The sequence below is a fragment of the Medicago sativa genome, chromosome 7 (assembly GCF_051527215.1).
Source record: "Medicago sativa cultivar Bolivia chromosome 7, Bolivia_mono, whole genome shotgun sequence".
NCBI classification, from domain to species: Eukaryota; Viridiplantae; Streptophyta; class Magnoliopsida; order Fabales; family Fabaceae; genus Medicago; species Medicago sativa.
Window position 1 is genome coordinate 11,655,528 of NC_140755.1, and position 18,122 is coordinate 11,673,649.

Genomic DNA, 18,122 nt, shown 5'->3' on the forward strand with positions numbered 1-18,122 from the left:
CATTGTGTAACATAAGAGTTTATTCTCAAGTTATTTTCACAACGTTTCTCAAATAGTTCGACAAATGTATATGTAAGAGGAACTCATGTATGTCAATCTAATCGGCCTTTTAGTGTATCATTGGTTCCACTTGATTTTAGAGATATAAATAACTTTGACATTTTATATGTTTTCTAGTAAAATTAGTTTTGCATTATAATGGATTTTAACTTAAAGCTGAAATTTGGAGTTTTTACCTGTACAATTGATTTTTAACGTATAATGTCAACTTACATTTATATTGTATTTGGATCCTCTACTACTGGAATATCACATGATCATTAGATTTAGGGTTAATTAAGTTTTTAGTTTCTCTCAAAAAAAAAAAGTTTTTAGTTCCTATAAATATTCACAGTTTTGTTTTTAATCCCTACAAAATAAAATCATACTTTTTAGTCCCTGTAACATTTTTCTTAAGCATTTTATGGACCAAAACTGTTGATGGAAATTTTTTACAGGGGCTAAAATGCCGATGGAAAAATTTTATAGGAACTAAAAATGTTGTTGGAAAATTTTATAGGGACTAAAAAGTGTGATTTTATTTTGTAGGGACTAAAAACAAAATTCTGAATATTTACAAGAACCATTTACTTAATTAACCCTTATATTTATAGAGATAAATTCTCAAAGTTGGTTCTTTCTTTAAATTTAGGGGAATTAGTCACTTTAGTCCCTGAATCGGAAGGGATTCGTCACTTTAGTCCCTGAATGCAGATAAATTGCAAAATAGTCCCTGAATGTAGACTTTGTTAGTCAATTTAGTCCCTGAATGCAAACTTCGTTAGTCAATTTAGTCCCTGAATGTAGACTCTGTTAGTCACTTTAGTCCCTGAAATTGACCATGCAAGGACTGTTTTGCAATTTCTCTTCATTCAGGGACTAAAATGACGAATCTTCTCCCATTCAGGGACTAAAGTGACTAATTCCCCTTAAATTTAATAGTCTCAACTACTACTATATCACCATACTGTAGTTGTAGAAGGTTCAAGTCCATATGTATTCCCCATGGAAATTTTTTGTCAAATAATAATAAATCAGAGTAAAAACACTTCACGCAAGAATTAGGAGAAAAACATTTTCTCATCATGAGCAATATTTGCAATAAAACTGTTTATTTACCAAGAAAAAAACTATGGAATCAAACACAAATCACATCACATCACAATAACTACTAGTAATTAATAGAAGATGGGACAGCATATTTGAATTCTATAGCCAGAATAATTGTAACTGTTGTTTTTCGATTAAAAATATACCGAACGAAATTACTGGGTGAGTCACGACCAGGTCGCTTTCTTTAAGACGTTTCGCGGCACTACCCTAGTTTGTGCAAGGTAGACTAACAACCACGCCGTCTCCAGGATAAAACAGCCCAGATCACTGTTACGAGTATATACTGCACAGTATATAGTCGCTCGAGAATTACACCTCAAAATATGGTTCAATCGTTTGATCGAAGCCACTCGATACGGTACGTGACCGCTCTATTCGAAACCGTATGGTTCAATCGTTCGATCGAAGCCACTCGATACGGTACGTAACCGCTCTATTCAAAACCGACGGGACAGAAAGGAGTAGAAGCAGAAGAACGATTTGTTAAAATCGAAAGGGAGAAGAGAGAAAACCGCACAGGAAGCATCAACTGTGAGATTTTGGTGTACAGAATGAATGGGGCGAGCTCTCCTTTTATAGGGAGAGTTTGTAACAAAAAACGAGTGACTTGGGGATTAAGTCTGCTTAATCCTTAAGCAAACGCGTTTTGTTTCTTAATTGGATATATCCGGAAGTTTCTGGATACGCGTTTTGGATCGGGTCGGATCGTAACAAATTTATTTGTTACGCGTAGCGCTTACGGATAATGATTAAATTAATTAATTAATTAATTTAACATTTTCAAGTAACAAAAAATATATATTATTTTTTTTTTTTTAACCCGCGACCCAAGCCCAAGCCCGACCCGACCCGGCCGGTCGGTCGGACGGACGGCGGCGTCGTCGTCGCGCGTGTGATATATATATTTTGTAAGCGTTCACCCGTTCACAAAATTGGGTACCCCAAGGGCACACCCTTGGAGGTCACTTTGCCCATATATAAACACTTACTAGTTGGGGTGACCCTCCAATGTGGGACATTTTTAAGTCACACCCACACACTAGTTCTTTCATAGTGTTTTTTCTTTCCAATTTTCTTCACTAGAATGACTAGTGTTCCAACAATCCCCCACTTGACTTCAAAATGGTTTCGAGAAATAACGTAAAACGTTTCCATAAGATCTGCTAATATACAAAGGTGTCGCCAACAACTTGAACCTTTGCATAGTGGAAGGTATTCTGATTTAACAAGAGTTGCTTACAGCATTGAACTCTATCTCAGACATAGAATCCACACACAAACCTTTTCATAGGTGTATTCTAAAAGCCCGTGCGTTTTAAGGCCCTGCACGTGTATCCCGGTTTTAACGAATGCTCTAGGAATTCTGCCTCAAAATTCCATAGGACCGGCCTAAGTTCCACATTCGTATAGGTGAGTCTATCAAGGGTACTCCTGTAGCTGTGTACCCCACTCAACATAGAGTATAGATCTCATTAAGAGTTACTATTACCTCATCCTTCTTTCGCTGCAGGATCATGCTTTCTTTATTCTTTCTCTCATAGCATGTTCTACCACTTCATGACTTGTTTTTACCCATTGAACCTAAATCTTGGGATCTCCAGTCATATAGGTCGGGTTACCATCATTCGTGGGCTATAGGCATTAGTCCCATCCTACTGGATGTTTCTCGGACTTTCTCTCTATTAAGTCCTTTCGTCAAAGGATCAGCTAAGTTTTCATTCGTACGTACAAAATCAACTCTAACCGCTCCATTTAGAGATACACTCTCTAATCGTGCTGTGTTTTCGCCTTATCTGTCGTCTCTTACCATTGTAATAACGATTCTTAATCTTTGCAATAGCCGCGGTACTATCGCAATGAACTAACACAGCTGGCAACGGTTTATCCCATAAAGGGATTTCAGCTAGCAAGGATCTTAGCCAACTTGCTTCTTCACTAGCAGTAGCTAGTGCTATCATCTCAGATTCCATTGTGGACTGAGCCAGGATAGTTTGTTTCTTAGACTTCCAAGAAACAGCTCCTCCAGCTATGCTAAATATATAGCCGCTGGTCGCTTTGGAATCATCCGACAAGGTGTTCCAATCTGCATCACTGTACCCTTCAAGTACAGCAGGATATTTTTGATAATGCAGTCCTAATGTCATAGTCCCTTTCAGGTATCTCATGACTCTCTCAATAGCATGCCAATGCTCCTTGCTTGGCCTACTTGTAAATCTGCATAAGAGTCCCACGACATAGGCAATGTCGGGTCTAGTACAATCAGTGGCATATCTGAGACTGCCAATGATGCTCGCATATTCAGTTTGTCTAACACCATCTCCAGTGTTCTTAAAAAGTTTTACACTTGGATCATAAGGTGTGCTTGCAGGTTTACAATCAATGTAGTTGTATTTCCTTAATATCTTCTCAACATAATGAGACTGATCCAAGGAAATTCCTTTATCTGATCTAGTAATCTTGATGCCAAGAATTACATCAGCTTCTCCTAGGTCCTTCATATCAAAGTTGTTACTCAACAGTGATTTCACAGAATTTATGGCAGAAATGTTTGACCCAAATATGAGTAGATCGTCTACATATAGACATATGATAGTGCAAATGTTTTTATCATATTTGTAGTAGATACATTTGTCACTTTCATTCACTTTGAACTCATTCGTAATCATTAAGTTGTCAAACTTTTCATGCCATTGCTTAGGGGCTTGTTTTAGACCATACAGAGATTTGTCTAACTTACAGACTTTGCTTTCCTGTCCATGGACTACAAAACCTTCAGGTTGTTCCATATAGATTTCTTCTTCCAACTCACCATTCAAAAAAGCAGTTTTCACATCCATTTGGTGTACTATCAAGTTATAAACAACAGCCAAGGAAATTAGTACCCTTATGGATGTGATTCGAGTAACTGGTGAGTAGGAATCGAAAGAATCTATATTTTCTCTTTGTCTGAAACCTTTGGCTACAAGGCGTGCCTTGTATTTTTCAACAGTTCCATCAGGTTTCAGTTTCTTTTTCAAAATCCATTTACAACCTATTGGTTTGCAGCCTGGAGGCAGTTCAGCCAAGTGCCATGTTTCATTAGACAGTAGAGAATCCATTTCATCATTTATGGCTTCTTGCCATAAGTCTGCATCCAAGGAAGACAAAGCTTCTTTGAGATTTGATGGATCCTCTTCTAATGTATTGACCACATATTTGGGTCCATACTCTTTAGCAGTTCTTGCTCTCTTACTTCTTCGAAGTTCTGTTACATCAGTTATGATGCTCTTATCACTATCCCTAATCACTGGATTGTGATCAGGTGTAGAGTTCATATTTATGCCCCCACTATTGCCCCCACTATCTCTTGATAGAAAGGGAAATTTCGTTTCATAGAAATCGGCGTCATTTGATTCTATGATCACTTTAGCCTTTAGGTCATAAAACCTATATGCTTTACTGTTTAAGGCATACCCAATGAATACACATTCATAGGCTCTACTGGCTAGTTTTACTCTCTTGGGATTAGGAATCCTTACATAGGCTAGACAGCCCCATGTTCGAATGTAAGACAAATTTGGTTGTCTTTTCTACAAAATTTCATAAGGAGAAATTTTGTTCTTAGTTTTAGGTACTCTATTTAGCACGCAGCTAACAGTCAGTAAAATTTCTTCCCACCAATGAGGCGCTGCACCAGAATTAAGCATGATAGCAACTACTAATTCGGTAAAGGTTCTATTTTTTCCTTTTTCCGCTTTACCGTTCATCTCAGGAGAGTAAGGTGCAGTTGTTTCATGAATGATTCCGTGCTCTTTATAATACTCATTGGATGTGTGTGATAAATATTTGGTGCCTCTGTCACTACGATAGCGCTTGATTCTATTATTGAATTGATTTTCAATTTCTTTTACAAAAAATTTAAACATATCAAGCGCATCACTTTTTGTTTTTCATTAAATACACAAAAGTGTAATAAGAGCAATCATTGATGACATTCTGTCATTACGTAATATTAGGGACTTATTGTGACATTTTGATAGAGTTCTTATGCAATTTCTACTGTTCTGGAGTGCAAAAAAGCTTAAATGTTGAAGTCTGTTCGAAGGAAATCGCGCCACGCCAATTTCAAGCCGTGCTGCGATTTTAGAAGAAAAATTACATCCTCCCTGTTTGAGGGAAATCGCGGCACGCCAATTAACAAGGCGCGGCGCGATTTTGATGGGTCAGGCCCATGACTTCTATAAATACTGCACTCAATCTGAAGAACAAGGGTGACGATTTTGGAGAACGAAAGTGCGATTTTAACACCCAGAAGGCTGCAGCGGAGAGGATTTCATCATCTCTAACCCAGTTTATGTATGTTTTAATTCTTTCATTGATTATGCTATTTGTAAACTCAATTATGAGTAGCTAAATCTCTTAGAGATTAGGTCGGAGATGAACCTATGTAACCCTAATTGATCATATGTTGCTGTGAAACTCTATTACTTATTAATGATATTCTAGTTTTCATTCAATTCAATTGTTCTTACTGCTTTTTATATCCTGATCAAATATAAACATGATTTTGTGAGATCGAATGACTACTGACCATAGCTTTCGACTTAGACCTAAATTGAATTGTTCTAATAAACATGGTTAGTCTAGGAATGGATAATCGTTTGTTAGTGATATTAGGTTAACGTGCTTAAACCTTTGATGATTATTAGACCACCTAAGGAATTAGGGGTTGTAGTTTAAAAAGAGGGTCCTAACTCAAGGGATTGATTAGGGCTAATTTGTTAACTATCGTGAAACTAGAGAATCATTAGTAATAATAGGTGCAGTAACCAATTAGGGGAAACATAGAGGATTCGAAGACCTGATCTCATCTCTCTCCTATTTTCTTAATCAAATCTTTACTTTTTTATTTGATTTCTTAAAATCAAACCAAATCTACTGCCTAGTGGCAAAACAAAATAAACTTTTATACATCCTACTTTTATAACGAAATTGAATAATTGAAGTTAAAAACAGTCCTCGTGGGAACGATATTTTTTACTACTTCGATAGTTATTGGTGCACTTGCCAGAGATCTATCAAGTTTTTGGTGCCGTTGCCGGGGACTGTTGAGTCATTTCAATTTGGCAATTACGTTATTATCTAGGATTTCTGTCATTTATATTTTTGTATATATATTTATAAAAAAAAAATAAAATATTATGCTCTTTGTTTTCTTCTCATTGTGCTGTGCTACTGAAAAGTTTATCCAAGTTTTGCAGCTATGATAGACAGGGTACTCCTCTATGACACAGAAGAGATTGCTAAGTTGCAGTATGAAAAATATATGCTATCTTTTAAGATCAAAATTTTGGACAACAAAATCTCGAGTTGTGGTCGTTATGAGGCGAATCAACCAGGTAGTGATGGTGAAGGGAAGAAAGAGGTGATCAACATCGACTACAATACTCAACTTCAGAATATTTTAGATGATTTCTTGGTGTCAAATCAAGTTTCATTTGAGAAGTTTGATGTTCAGTGTGGTGATCTTGTTGAGAAAGCACATGAGTCTCAGAGGAAGCTAGTTCAGATGGAGACTGAATGTCACAAGGTTGTTGTGGAAGAAAATCCCAAAGTAAGGAGTGTTGACATTTTCCCGAAGTCTGAACCAACGGAGGTTGAGGAAATCACTCGTGTGCAGATGGATGCACGTCCTTCTCTAAGGTGGGAGAGCTTAAATTCCAAAGGTTTAACTGTGAGTGCATGGGAGCATCTACTTCTTTGCTACAAATTCATGGAATTCCTACCAAACAAGAGGAAGAAGAAGGATGATATATTCTTTCTGACATATTTGCCACCCTAACAGTGGTTGAAGCGTCAAGCTCAATGACGTAAAAGAAAGCGCTTGGTGGGAGGCAACCCACTATTTATTTTTCAGGTATGATTTTATTGCTTTCAAATACAAAAATACAAAAATATTTTTCTTTTCTTTTTAATACGAGGCAGGAAAGTTTTAAAAAAAAAAAAAAACTTGTTCAAGTATACCTCCTGCAAAGAAAATCATGCAAGGTACTGATGTCTTGCATGATTCTTTCCTCAAAAGTTTTTCAAAAATTCAATGAACTCAGGCATTTTTCAAGAAAACAAAATTTTTGGCCTGAGGAAGCAAAGCATGCTCCCTGTTTGATCAAAATCACGCCGCGCCTTGCAAATTGGCGTGCCGCGATTTTGCCCCTACAGCACTATAAATTCTTCACTGTTCATCATCATTTTCATTCCATTCTTCCTACCTTTCTCTACCAAAACTTCCCTAAACTTCCATTCACGAATTCTCTTCATCTTCATCTCAATATTCACCTCCTAACCATCATCAAACCAAAATCCCAATCACAAATTCATCAATCCAAACCACCATCAAACCACAATCATTCAAAACTTTCCCAAACTTCACAAAACTTTCCATTCACCATCTTCCCAAACCACAAATGGCCTCCAACCAAAGAAACACCCGCTCAAAGAAAGCCACCAACCCCAAGCCATCCACAAGCAAATCCAAACGCCCCCGTGCCGCATCCGAACCACCCGAAAACGCCATCCATTTCATCAATGACCTAGCCCAGGAGTTCCATCAATCTATGAAAAGTTTTGAAGTCATAGGGGAGAGGAAGTTTGATTTCACAAAACTTGTGAAATATCCTTTCTTTGAGTCTGAAATACGAAGGAGGGGGTGGACGAGATTGAATGAGATGATCGACGAGGCAAACAACAAAACGGTGATCGTCGAATTCTTTGCAAATGCAAGGGTGTCCGATACACCCTTTCAATCTTTTGTTCGAGGAAAGTACATTGACTTCAGCCCGGATGCTCTCAACGCATGGCTGAATGTTCAAGCACCGGAAGAGTGTTGGGTTGAAAAACTGAGGAGGGAGAGATTTGCTATTACGGAGGATACTTTTGATGAGATCATCACCACCATGTGTAGGCCTGGGTCGACTTGGAAAAAGTCCCGGATGCTTACCTATGCGGAGATGCTGCCGGTACCCAAGGCGTGGGTATCATATGTGGTCCAGACTCTTGAGAGTGCATCTTGCACTTCTGAAATTCCTCTCAAGAGGGTGCTTGCTGCCTATGCCATCATCAAGGGGCACCCTATAGATATTGGCCGCCTCTTGGCCAATAGTCTTCATGATCTAGCAACCGGGAACACCACACAATTGGGACATGGAAGCTTAATTAATTGGTTGTGTGAACAACAGTTGGTGCCGGCTTATGATAGTGATCTCAACACAAGCAATATGAAGCCGATCACCGACTCGGTCATGGATGGGTTTGTCAAGAAATATGAAGGCTACATCAAGGAGAGAGAGAGGGAGGCAGCAAGGCAACAACAAATGGAGCAAGGAGGGAGTAGTAGCCAAGGGGGTTATGCTCCTCTTCATCCAAAGCTTGAGGAATTCATGCATGTGCAAGCTAATTGGATGAATGAGACTTCGGACCAGCTGTGGGTGAACCGTCCTAGGTTCTCAGCTGCGTTTGCTGCGGAGGCTCAATTGCATATGGGTCCGATTCGTGGGTCTTATGAGAGGTTTGGAGGCTCCCGTGAGCGCATGGAGCAATATTTTACACATCAAGAAGAGTATGGGTTGCGCATGAGGAGGGAAATCACTGATGATTTCAATACCACCGAGCAAGATCAAGGGGATGACATCTTCGAAGGATTGAGGACACCGGGGGCTGGACACTCGGATGATGATCAAGACATGGGCTGATCTACTGATGGATTAGCATTTTCTGCTTTGTATTTTATTTTTCAGTCATTTTTCTTTTGATGTATTTTCTTTTTATTTTCTTTTTAATGTTGAAGTCCATTGAACTTATTTCCCTATTGTAATTGCTCCTGCACTTGTTTATTATTAATGAATTTGTTTTGTTTCATGTGACCTATTCCAGTTTAGTAACAGTTGTTTGATGAAACGATATTCCAAAAAGTTCTAAAGGAGGGGTGACTTGATTCAAAGGCGAAGTGTACGGCGTTGCTAGGTAGTCACATACTCCCAGAAATCTCAGCCATAAGGTTCATTGCCAAATCTTGTTTTTCAATTTACTTATATTTAGATTAGTTTTCCATGCAACTACATTTCTAGAACTTGCATTGTTTCTCTATTATTGATTGGTCTTTGTCAATTACACACTGAGGCAAAAGTGCTTGGTCCTGTGAGCCTTTTTGAAGCCTACCCTGATATTAATTGAATTTATCCTTTCTTAACCAATTGTGAGCCGGTAGGATTAGAACTTTTTGTTCGGTGACAAACTACATTACAAGCCTAGAGACTTTTAGGACTTGTCCCTTAATGAATTTCTGAGTTAAGGCATTGTAGAATGTTGCTAAAGATTAAGTTTGGGGTTGCTATTGGAATTTGCAACCAACTAAGTTTGGGGTGGGGGTACTAGAGAATAAGAGAACAAAAAAATGAAAGAAATATGAAATTGTCATGCAATATATACACAAAAATGGTGTATCAAAAAAAAAAAGAAATTGAATGATGAAAAAGGGACAAAACATTTAAAATCCGAGTAACTTCAAACTCGATTGTCCCTAAATGTTAAAAGTATTCTCTAGTACCTTTGCATTGATTGTATTTCCACAAGGTGAATGAATGAAGGATTGAATTTTGTGCTTTAACTTCCGTAGGAATGCCTAACTCAAATTTTGTGTAGCCTACTTATCCAAATATATCCCACCTTTCACCTAAGCCCCGTTATAACCCTAAAGACCTCAAAAGTGTGTAATGATATTGACTTTGATTGATGTTTAGAAACTTTTCAAGCATATGGTAATATGTAGACCTGCATGTCGACTGGTAGAACCCTATTTCAATTTGATGCGAGGAGTTGTGAATTGGTGGATGCGAACAAGTCAAACTAGCTCATCTTTAGCTAGAAGGAGAATGAACTTTTGGGTACTATCGTTTTGTCAGGTAACTGTTATTTTACTGTCGTTTGTCACTGTTGCAAGCAAATTCCTTGAGGACAAGGAATGGTTTAAGTTTGGGGTTGTGATGACATTCTGTCATTACGTAATATTAGGGACTTATTGTGACATTTTGATAGAGTTCTTATGCAATTTCTACTGTTCTGGAGTGCAAAAAAGCTTAAATGTTGAAGTCTGTTCGAAGGAAATCGCGCCACGCCAATTTCAAGCCGTGCTGCGATTTTAGAAGAAAAATTACATCCTCCCTGTTTGAGGGAAATCGCGGCACGCCAATTAACAAGGCGCGGCGCGATTTTGATGGGTCAGGCCCATGACTTCTATAAATACTGCACTCAATCTGAAGAACAAGGGTGACGATTTTGGAGAACGAAAGTGCGATTTTAACACCCAGAAGGCTGCAGCGGAGAGGATTTCATCATCTCTAACCCAGTTTATGTATGTTTTAATTCTTTCATTGATTATGCTATTTGTAAACTCAATTATGAGTAGCTAAATCTCTTAGAGATTAGGTCGGAGATGAACCTATGTAACCCTAATTGATCATATGTTGCTGTGAAACTCTATTACTTATTAATGATATTCTAGTTTTCATTCAATTCAATTGTTCTTACTGCTTTTTATATCCTGATCAAATATAAACATGATTTTGTGAGATCGAATGACTACTGACCATAGCTTTCGACTTAGACCTAAATTGAATTGTTCTAATAAACATGGTTAGTCTAGGAATGGATAATCGTTTGTTAGTGATATTAGGTTAACGTGCTTAAACCTTTGATGATTATTAGACCACCTAAGGAATTAGGGGTTGTAGTTTAAAAAGAGGGTCCTAACTCAAGGGATTGATTAGGGCTAATTTGTTAACTATCGTGAAACTAGAGAATCATTAGTAATAATAGGTGCAGTAACCAATTAGGGGAAACATAGAGGATTCGAAGACCTGATCTCATCTCTCTCCTATTTTCTTAATCAAATCTTTACTTTTTTATTTGATTTCTTAAAATCAAACCAAATCTACTGCCTAGTGGCAAAACAAAATAAACTTTTATACATCCTACTTTTATAACGAAATTGAATAATTGAAGTTAAAAACAGTCCTCGTGGGAACGATATTTTTTACTACTTCGATAGTTATTGGTGCACTTGCCAGAGATCTATCAAGTTTTTGGTGCCGTTGCCGGGGACTGTTGAGTCATTTCAATTTGGCAATTACGTTATTATCTAGGATTTCTGTCATTTATATTTTTGTATATATATTTATAAAAAAAAAATAAAATATTATGCTCTTTGTTTTCTTCTCATTGTGCTGTGCTACTGAAAAGTTTATCCAAGTTTTGCAGCTATGATAGACAGGGTACTCCTCTATTATCAGATTCACACACCATGTTGATCCACCAATCATCAGATCCACCTACCATGTTGACTTCAGTTGTCATTGCAGTATACGGCTGCTCCTCATTTGTTGTAAAGTGAGTCTGAGCTTGAGCCGGTCTAGTGGATGGGTTTCTACACTTTCGTGCCATATGACCTGGTTGTCCGCAATTGTAGCAATTAACCGGTTGAGCAGGGTCATTCTTTGATGGTTGAGCTCTTGGGACCTTTGGTGGGTTCCCATTCTTATTCCGATTGGAATTCTTATTTGCAGGGCGGTTCTGATTCTTAAATTGTTTGCCAGTAGGCTTCAGAACAGCACCCACAGATTTCTTTTTAGTGTTGTTGTTCGAGACAGCAAACACCTCTTCATTCAGTTTTTGTTTTCTTGCCTTTTCTTCAATACGAAGTCGAGTAAACAGACTTTCAAGAGACAACTCCTTAGTCTTATGCCTAAGGGCATTCTTGAAGTCCTTCCAAGCAGGGGGCAGTTTATCAATTATCACAGCAATCTGAAACTGCTCAGGTAATTGAATCCCTTCAACAAAAATCTCATGAGCTATATTCTGAAGCTCCTGAGATTGTATTTCGACAGATTTCTCGTCGTTCATCTTATAGTTTAGGTACCGGCTCACAGCAAATTTCTTTGATCCAGCCTCTTCAGTGTTATACTTATTCTGAAGAGAATCCCAAACATCCTTAGCTGTCTTATGAATAAGATGCAGATCATATAGATGATCCGCAAGACAGTTCAAAATATAATTCTTGCACATGCAATCATCATCTTGCCAGAGGAGTATATCCTTTTCAGTCTGTTTCACCTTTTCAGCATGTTCGGCCGTAAGCCTTTCCAACTCAGCATTTGTCGCAGATACAGAAGCATCTGTAGCCACTGCTGTCTTACCGTTACTAGTCGTTTCCATAGGAACCGACATCGATGGTATCACAGGTACGTTATTCTTCAAGACGTGGGCAACCTTTTTAGTATTTAGAAAAAACATCATCTTTGTTTGCCAACGCTTGAAGTTACTACCGTGAAACTTAAACGGTTTGTTGAAATCGATAGCTGTTCCAGATACAGTAATTTCGTTGTTGGTACTCATGTTTTCAGAAACGTCTTAAAATTGTTGTTTTTCGATTAAAAATATACCGAACGAAATTACTGGGTGAGTCACGACCAGGTCGCTTTCTTTAAGACGTTTCGCGGCACTACCCTAGTTTGTGCAAGGTAGACTAACAACCACGCCGTCTCCAGGATAAAACAGCCCAGATCACTGTTACGAGTATATACTGCACAGTATATAGTCGCTCGAGAATTACACCTCAAAATATGGTTCAATCGTTTGATCGAAGCCACTCGATACGGTACGTGACCGCTCTATTCGAAACCGTATGGTTCAATCGTTCGATCGAAGCCACTCGATACGGTACGTAACCGCTCTATTCAAAACCGACGGGACAGAAAGGAGTAGAAGCAGAAGAACGATTTGTTAAAATCGAAAGGGAGAAGAGAGAAAACCGCACAGGAAGCATCAACTGTGAGATTTTGGTGTACAGAATGAATGGGGCGAGCTCTCCTTTTATAGGGAGAGTTTGTAACAAAAAACGAGTGACTTGGGGATTAAGTCTGCTTAATCCTTAAGCAAACGCGTTTTGTTTCTTAATTGGATATATCCGGAAGTTTCTGGATACGCGTTTTGGATCGGGTCGGATCGTAACAAATTTATTTGTTACTTAACATTTTCAAGTAACAAAAAATATATATTATTTTTTTTAACCCGCGACCCAAGCCCGACCCGACCCGACGGACGGCGGCGTCGTCGTCGCGCGTGTGATATATATATATTTTGTAAGCGTTCACCCGTTCACAAAATTGGGTACCCCAAGGGCACACCCTTGGAGGTCACTTTGCCCATATATAAACACTTACTAGTTGGGGTGACCCTCCAATGTGGGACATTTTTAAGTCACACCCACACACTAGTTCTTTCATAGTGTTTTTTCTTTCCAATTTTCTTCACTAGAATGACTAGTGTTCCAACAGTAACATTACTGATGTACCAAAAAATTCAACGGAATATTTTGCAAGCAATGACATAGTTGCATGATTCATGTTTGGAACTATGGATCAAATTTTATTTATGTGAATGTGTACAAAGGATTAGTCCATTACGAGGAAAGAAACAACATTAGCAGCCGATACTATTACACTGCAGTGTTCAACTTGAATTTTCAAACCTAAAATAATCATGAAAAAAGCATTAGGGAAATAGTCCTTATCTAAGAGCTGACAATCTTAATTCAGAATAACCACAAGAAGTGGGACCTCAATATAGATTCCTCATATATCGTATTGATGTACTCTATTTGTGGTCCATTTCTTATATGCTACCATGTTCTGATGAATGAGGATATTTTTTATTAGTTTTCAATTATGATGTTTACTTAATTGTTTTCTTTTTTAGATTTTGGCTAAAATGAATTTTTGGTCCTCAAGTTTTAAAATCTGGTAAAGATGGCAATCATATTTTACGAATTCCAACATTAACCCATAACTCTAGCATCTTCAACAAAACTCTGATCCCCTTAATTTTAAGTCGGTCAATGTTGATGTGGATAAGTTATCAAAAATAAATTTAAAAAAAGGAGATAGCAGTTCTTCTCCTTCTAAACTATTCTCTTCTCCAATATCTTCTTTATATCATTCATAATCTTCCCTTTCAACTTCTCCTCCCCCTCAACAATGGCCCTCAAATTCCTAATCGTCATTTACCACATCATCAAACACAACACCTTCATCCTTTGTGATCATATCTCCGTTTAGACTTGCAGAATAAACCACCTTGCACCGGTGGCAAAAAATGCCTCAACCACTCCAACTTCTGCCACAAAACAAATCTCGTCTCTTGGAAACTTTCTTCATGGGTTCAATGGTACACACACTACATAGAACACCTTTTGTGCGCTTCAAGGACACTCAGTATCATCCCCGATGAAACGACGTCTTTTTTTTTTTTTTTAAACCGCAAGAGAAAAGAGTTCTAATCTTACAAATAGTTATCTTTTGAGCTAAACAAATTGGGCTTTGAGATGATAATGTGGTTTTTGAAAGACCTAAAACCCAAAGAGATACGTGACCTAATACGATATTTCAATTTTGAGTTCTCTGCGAACACCATCATCAACATAAACTGCTCCTCCTGAGTGAAGTTCACTTCGTACTATTAAGTCCTATACAAAACACAAGTTCTCTCCAAGAAACATATTCTCAAAGTTCCTCGCGAACTATAACTTATTGAAGATTCAAAATTTGCCATTTCATGCTTGAAGTTTCACACAAACTAAACTACATGTGTCATATGAGCATCACGCTCTCCTAAATCGTTAGCATAATTTTATACGACCCATAAACTCTTCACGAGTACTATGCTTTCTTACTAATCATTTCTCTGTGAACTAAAGATTCTTGAGAGTCACATTCACATACAACACAAATCTCCCACGAGCAACATATGTATCCTCGCATAAAACATCAAACTGCTCAAAGTCATCACTCTTTACTCCAAGAATGATGACTTGGGGGGGGGGGGGGGGGGTTATTGTGCTAGACTGCCAAAAAAGCGGATGCTCATAACAACATGAAGTAACTGTTCAAACATTTGAATTGTAGTTGCCTCCGTCATTGCCATTTTGTAACGCTCGACAGATAGGTATCCCGCCGTCTGTAACTGTCGATCAATGACTACAAATGCCAAAACAATGACAACTTTCACATGCTCTATATAAGGGGACTTTACACAGTCCTAAAAGGTACAATTCCTTTCACCTTAGCTCCTTTTTCTTGCTCAAAAATTGACTTGAGTGTCAGAGTGCGTCAGACAATTTTCATGTTCACCACCCTCTTGAAGGGAAATTGCATAACATAAAGAGTACACCCTTAGGACAAAACAATAAAAAAAAATTCATTTCAATGGATCCTTTCGAATGAACATGATCACAGATTAAATTATTACCTCTTGTAGTGTAGTTCATTTGTTGTCGAGTTCCTATAACTGGTCACAAGCACCATTCAATTGACAACGCCTCTACTCAGTCCACACGAATAGTTTCTCCACTCACAATGCTAGCTGCTACGAGATGGTGGCTTAGAGAGAGAGAGGGTCGGATTAGGGTTTCAAAAACTATTCTAGCGACTTTATTATTTCAACATATAAACATAATAAAGAAATGTCTTTATTTAATAAATAAAATAAATATTCGATACAAGTAACATGTTCTTATAAATAATTGACCTTTAGAGCTTATACCAACAATCTCCCACTAGCACTAGAGCCAACTAGGCATACTCTAATACCCTTGCTTTTAGTATGGCCATCACGCTTTGGCTGCGCAAGAGACTTCGTTAGTAGGTCAGCTACATTGTCAAGTATTGGTACTCTACATTCTCAATATCGAGGATGCAAAATTTGCAATTAATGTAGGGGCTAAATTTCTAATGAGTCTTGCAATTGTTGAGGTTTGAATTTTTATTTACATTTACTAAATTTCAATTAACACCTTCTGCGAAATGAATGTTATTTTTGTTGGTTGAATTGGCTTTGAATACTATGATACTAGTAAAGTTTACCTGTTAGCATGCATTAGTCATTAACAAGAGCTGTAAGTAAAGTATGAAGTGTGTATTTGCTTTCCTGTTAGCATGAATTAGTCATTAACTAGCTATGAAGCACCGACACAAACACTAAAAACGACACTGACACTTCCATGTTAGTGTCTACATGTTTCGGTAGTGTGTTGGTGTCCGAAACTGATACATGCATGCCAAACATAACACGTCTTCCATCTAAACATTTCATTTAAAATCTAAGTGTAAGATAGATTAGTACCTGAAGTTCAAACTTCAGAACAACCATTCCGCTGTGTTGTTCACCAAGATTGCTAACCTCTCGTCTAGGTCTCCAGTTATAGGGACCGATTCTTTTCCAACATACATGCAATTCTCCCAGAGCTCTGAATGTCACAAATAATGGCTTGATGCCTTTCTCATTGTTATTCCTTGTGTATATATAGATGTTACAAGGCTATACATATAATTACACTAAATAATTAGATATAATGGAAACAAATCAATTTCTGATTTATGTCCTTATTTCTAGGAACAAACTAACAAATATAATAAGAACAAATCAACTCCTTATTCACACTGAAGACCTCTTCCATCATGTCTAACGGAGGGGCTTCACACTGTCACAAGACGACAAACAGAACCAACAGCTTGGAGACATAGCAGTTTCAATATGAAAAAATAGACCTTCAACGATTATGTCATTAACATCCAGGAATCCAGTTTCGATACCTAACTATTAGAATACAACAATATCTTTTAGTGAGCTTTGCATAGTATCCTGTTCTAAAAAGAAAATTATAATATCAAGAATAGAAAAATCACATTTTCACTCGTAAAAAATTGCACATACAATTATGAACAAGCTAGAAATATAAGTTTCAAAGCACGATTTACTCATCCGGATACTGTTTATAGAGGATAACAAGCAATTTTGAGACTGCTGCATATTTCACATGGGGATACTTTAAAAGTAAGTTAAAAATTTGTCTTTATCAACTATAAGATATAAACTAAATGATTGAATCACTTCATCAAATAAAGCGGTTGTAAAATTTAGTAATTAGTTGATCGTAATAAGAAGAGAAACAAACCCACCACTGCCTTTTGAAACTCAACTTCAAGATCGTCTTTGCGAAGAGGAATGTGGTTGTCGAATAACAAATATTAACACACAGTAGCAATTTGGGCAGGCAAGTATCTAAAGTGAAAATGAAGGTAACGAGCCTCGTCTTGTCTCCCTTCTCTAAGGAGTTCTATTAGCTCTTCTGCATTATATCCAATTTCAACTAACATATTCAGAATCCCTTTATCAATCTGGAAAATCACGATTTTGGTTAAAAACAAATCGGGATTAAACCTTTTGTGCCTTAACAAAAGTAATACCAAAACTCACGGCCCTGTCAAAGTCTATTTGGCTGTACTTGCCCACCAAGTAACGAGGAAGGTCCGTAGCAAACCAAGGATGCTTTTTAATGTCCGACATTGTTATTATTTTTATCGGATCCACCGTAAGCATCCCACTTATCAATTCTTTGGCACCAGAAGATAGATAACTAGGAAGAGTGTACTGCTCATCCTATATATAACAAATGACAAAAACAGACGAATTATGATGATTGGAAATCTATTTGTCCTTACAAACTCACAAAAACAAAAGTGAAATTATTCCTTTACTAGTTCGATGATCTCGGAAACGGTGCCATCGTGATCTCCAAAAGGAGCTTGTTGACATAGAAGTGTGTATAAGAGTGCACCACAGCTCTAAACACCTACTTCAGGTCCCGCATACAGTTTTCCTGTGACAACCTGCAAAAAAGAAGAGTATGAATCATAAGCGGAACAAATATTTCACACTAGTGTATTCACATAGCTTCACTATATTTATAATCTAGATTTCATTAATTTGTAATTAATCTTAGTTGAAATAAAATATATTTCACAAATTACTATAGATGTACAAACCTCAGGATCTGGATACTGAGGACTTCCAGGAATTTTCTGAAGAAAATAACCATTACGCAT

At 37.5% G+C, this 18,122-nt stretch overlaps 2 protein-coding genes across 2 annotated transcripts; both read right to left on the bottom strand.

The window, feature by feature from the left end:
- Positions 1–11,442: 11,442 nt before the first annotated feature.
- On the bottom strand, positions 11,443–12,576 carry LOC146904260 (uncharacterized). Its single transcript, XM_085728254.1, has one exon. It carries the CDS (start codon positions 12,574–12,576, stop codon positions 11,443–11,445), a length of 1,134 nt encoding a protein of 377 aa, XP_085584380.1.
- A 3,198-nt stretch (positions 12,577–15,774) lies between these two features.
- Positions 15,775–18,122, bottom strand: LOC146904261 (SNF1-related protein kinase catalytic subunit alpha KIN11-like). The gene is made up of 6 exons (XM_085728256.1): positions 18,063–18,122; positions 17,874–17,906; positions 17,458–17,676; positions 17,274–17,414; positions 16,360–16,554; positions 15,775–15,858 (listed from the first exon to the last, which is right to left on the bottom strand). Exons 1-6 carry the CDS (start codon positions 18,120–18,122, stop codon positions 15,775–15,777), a joined length of 732 nt encoding a protein of 243 aa, XP_085584382.1.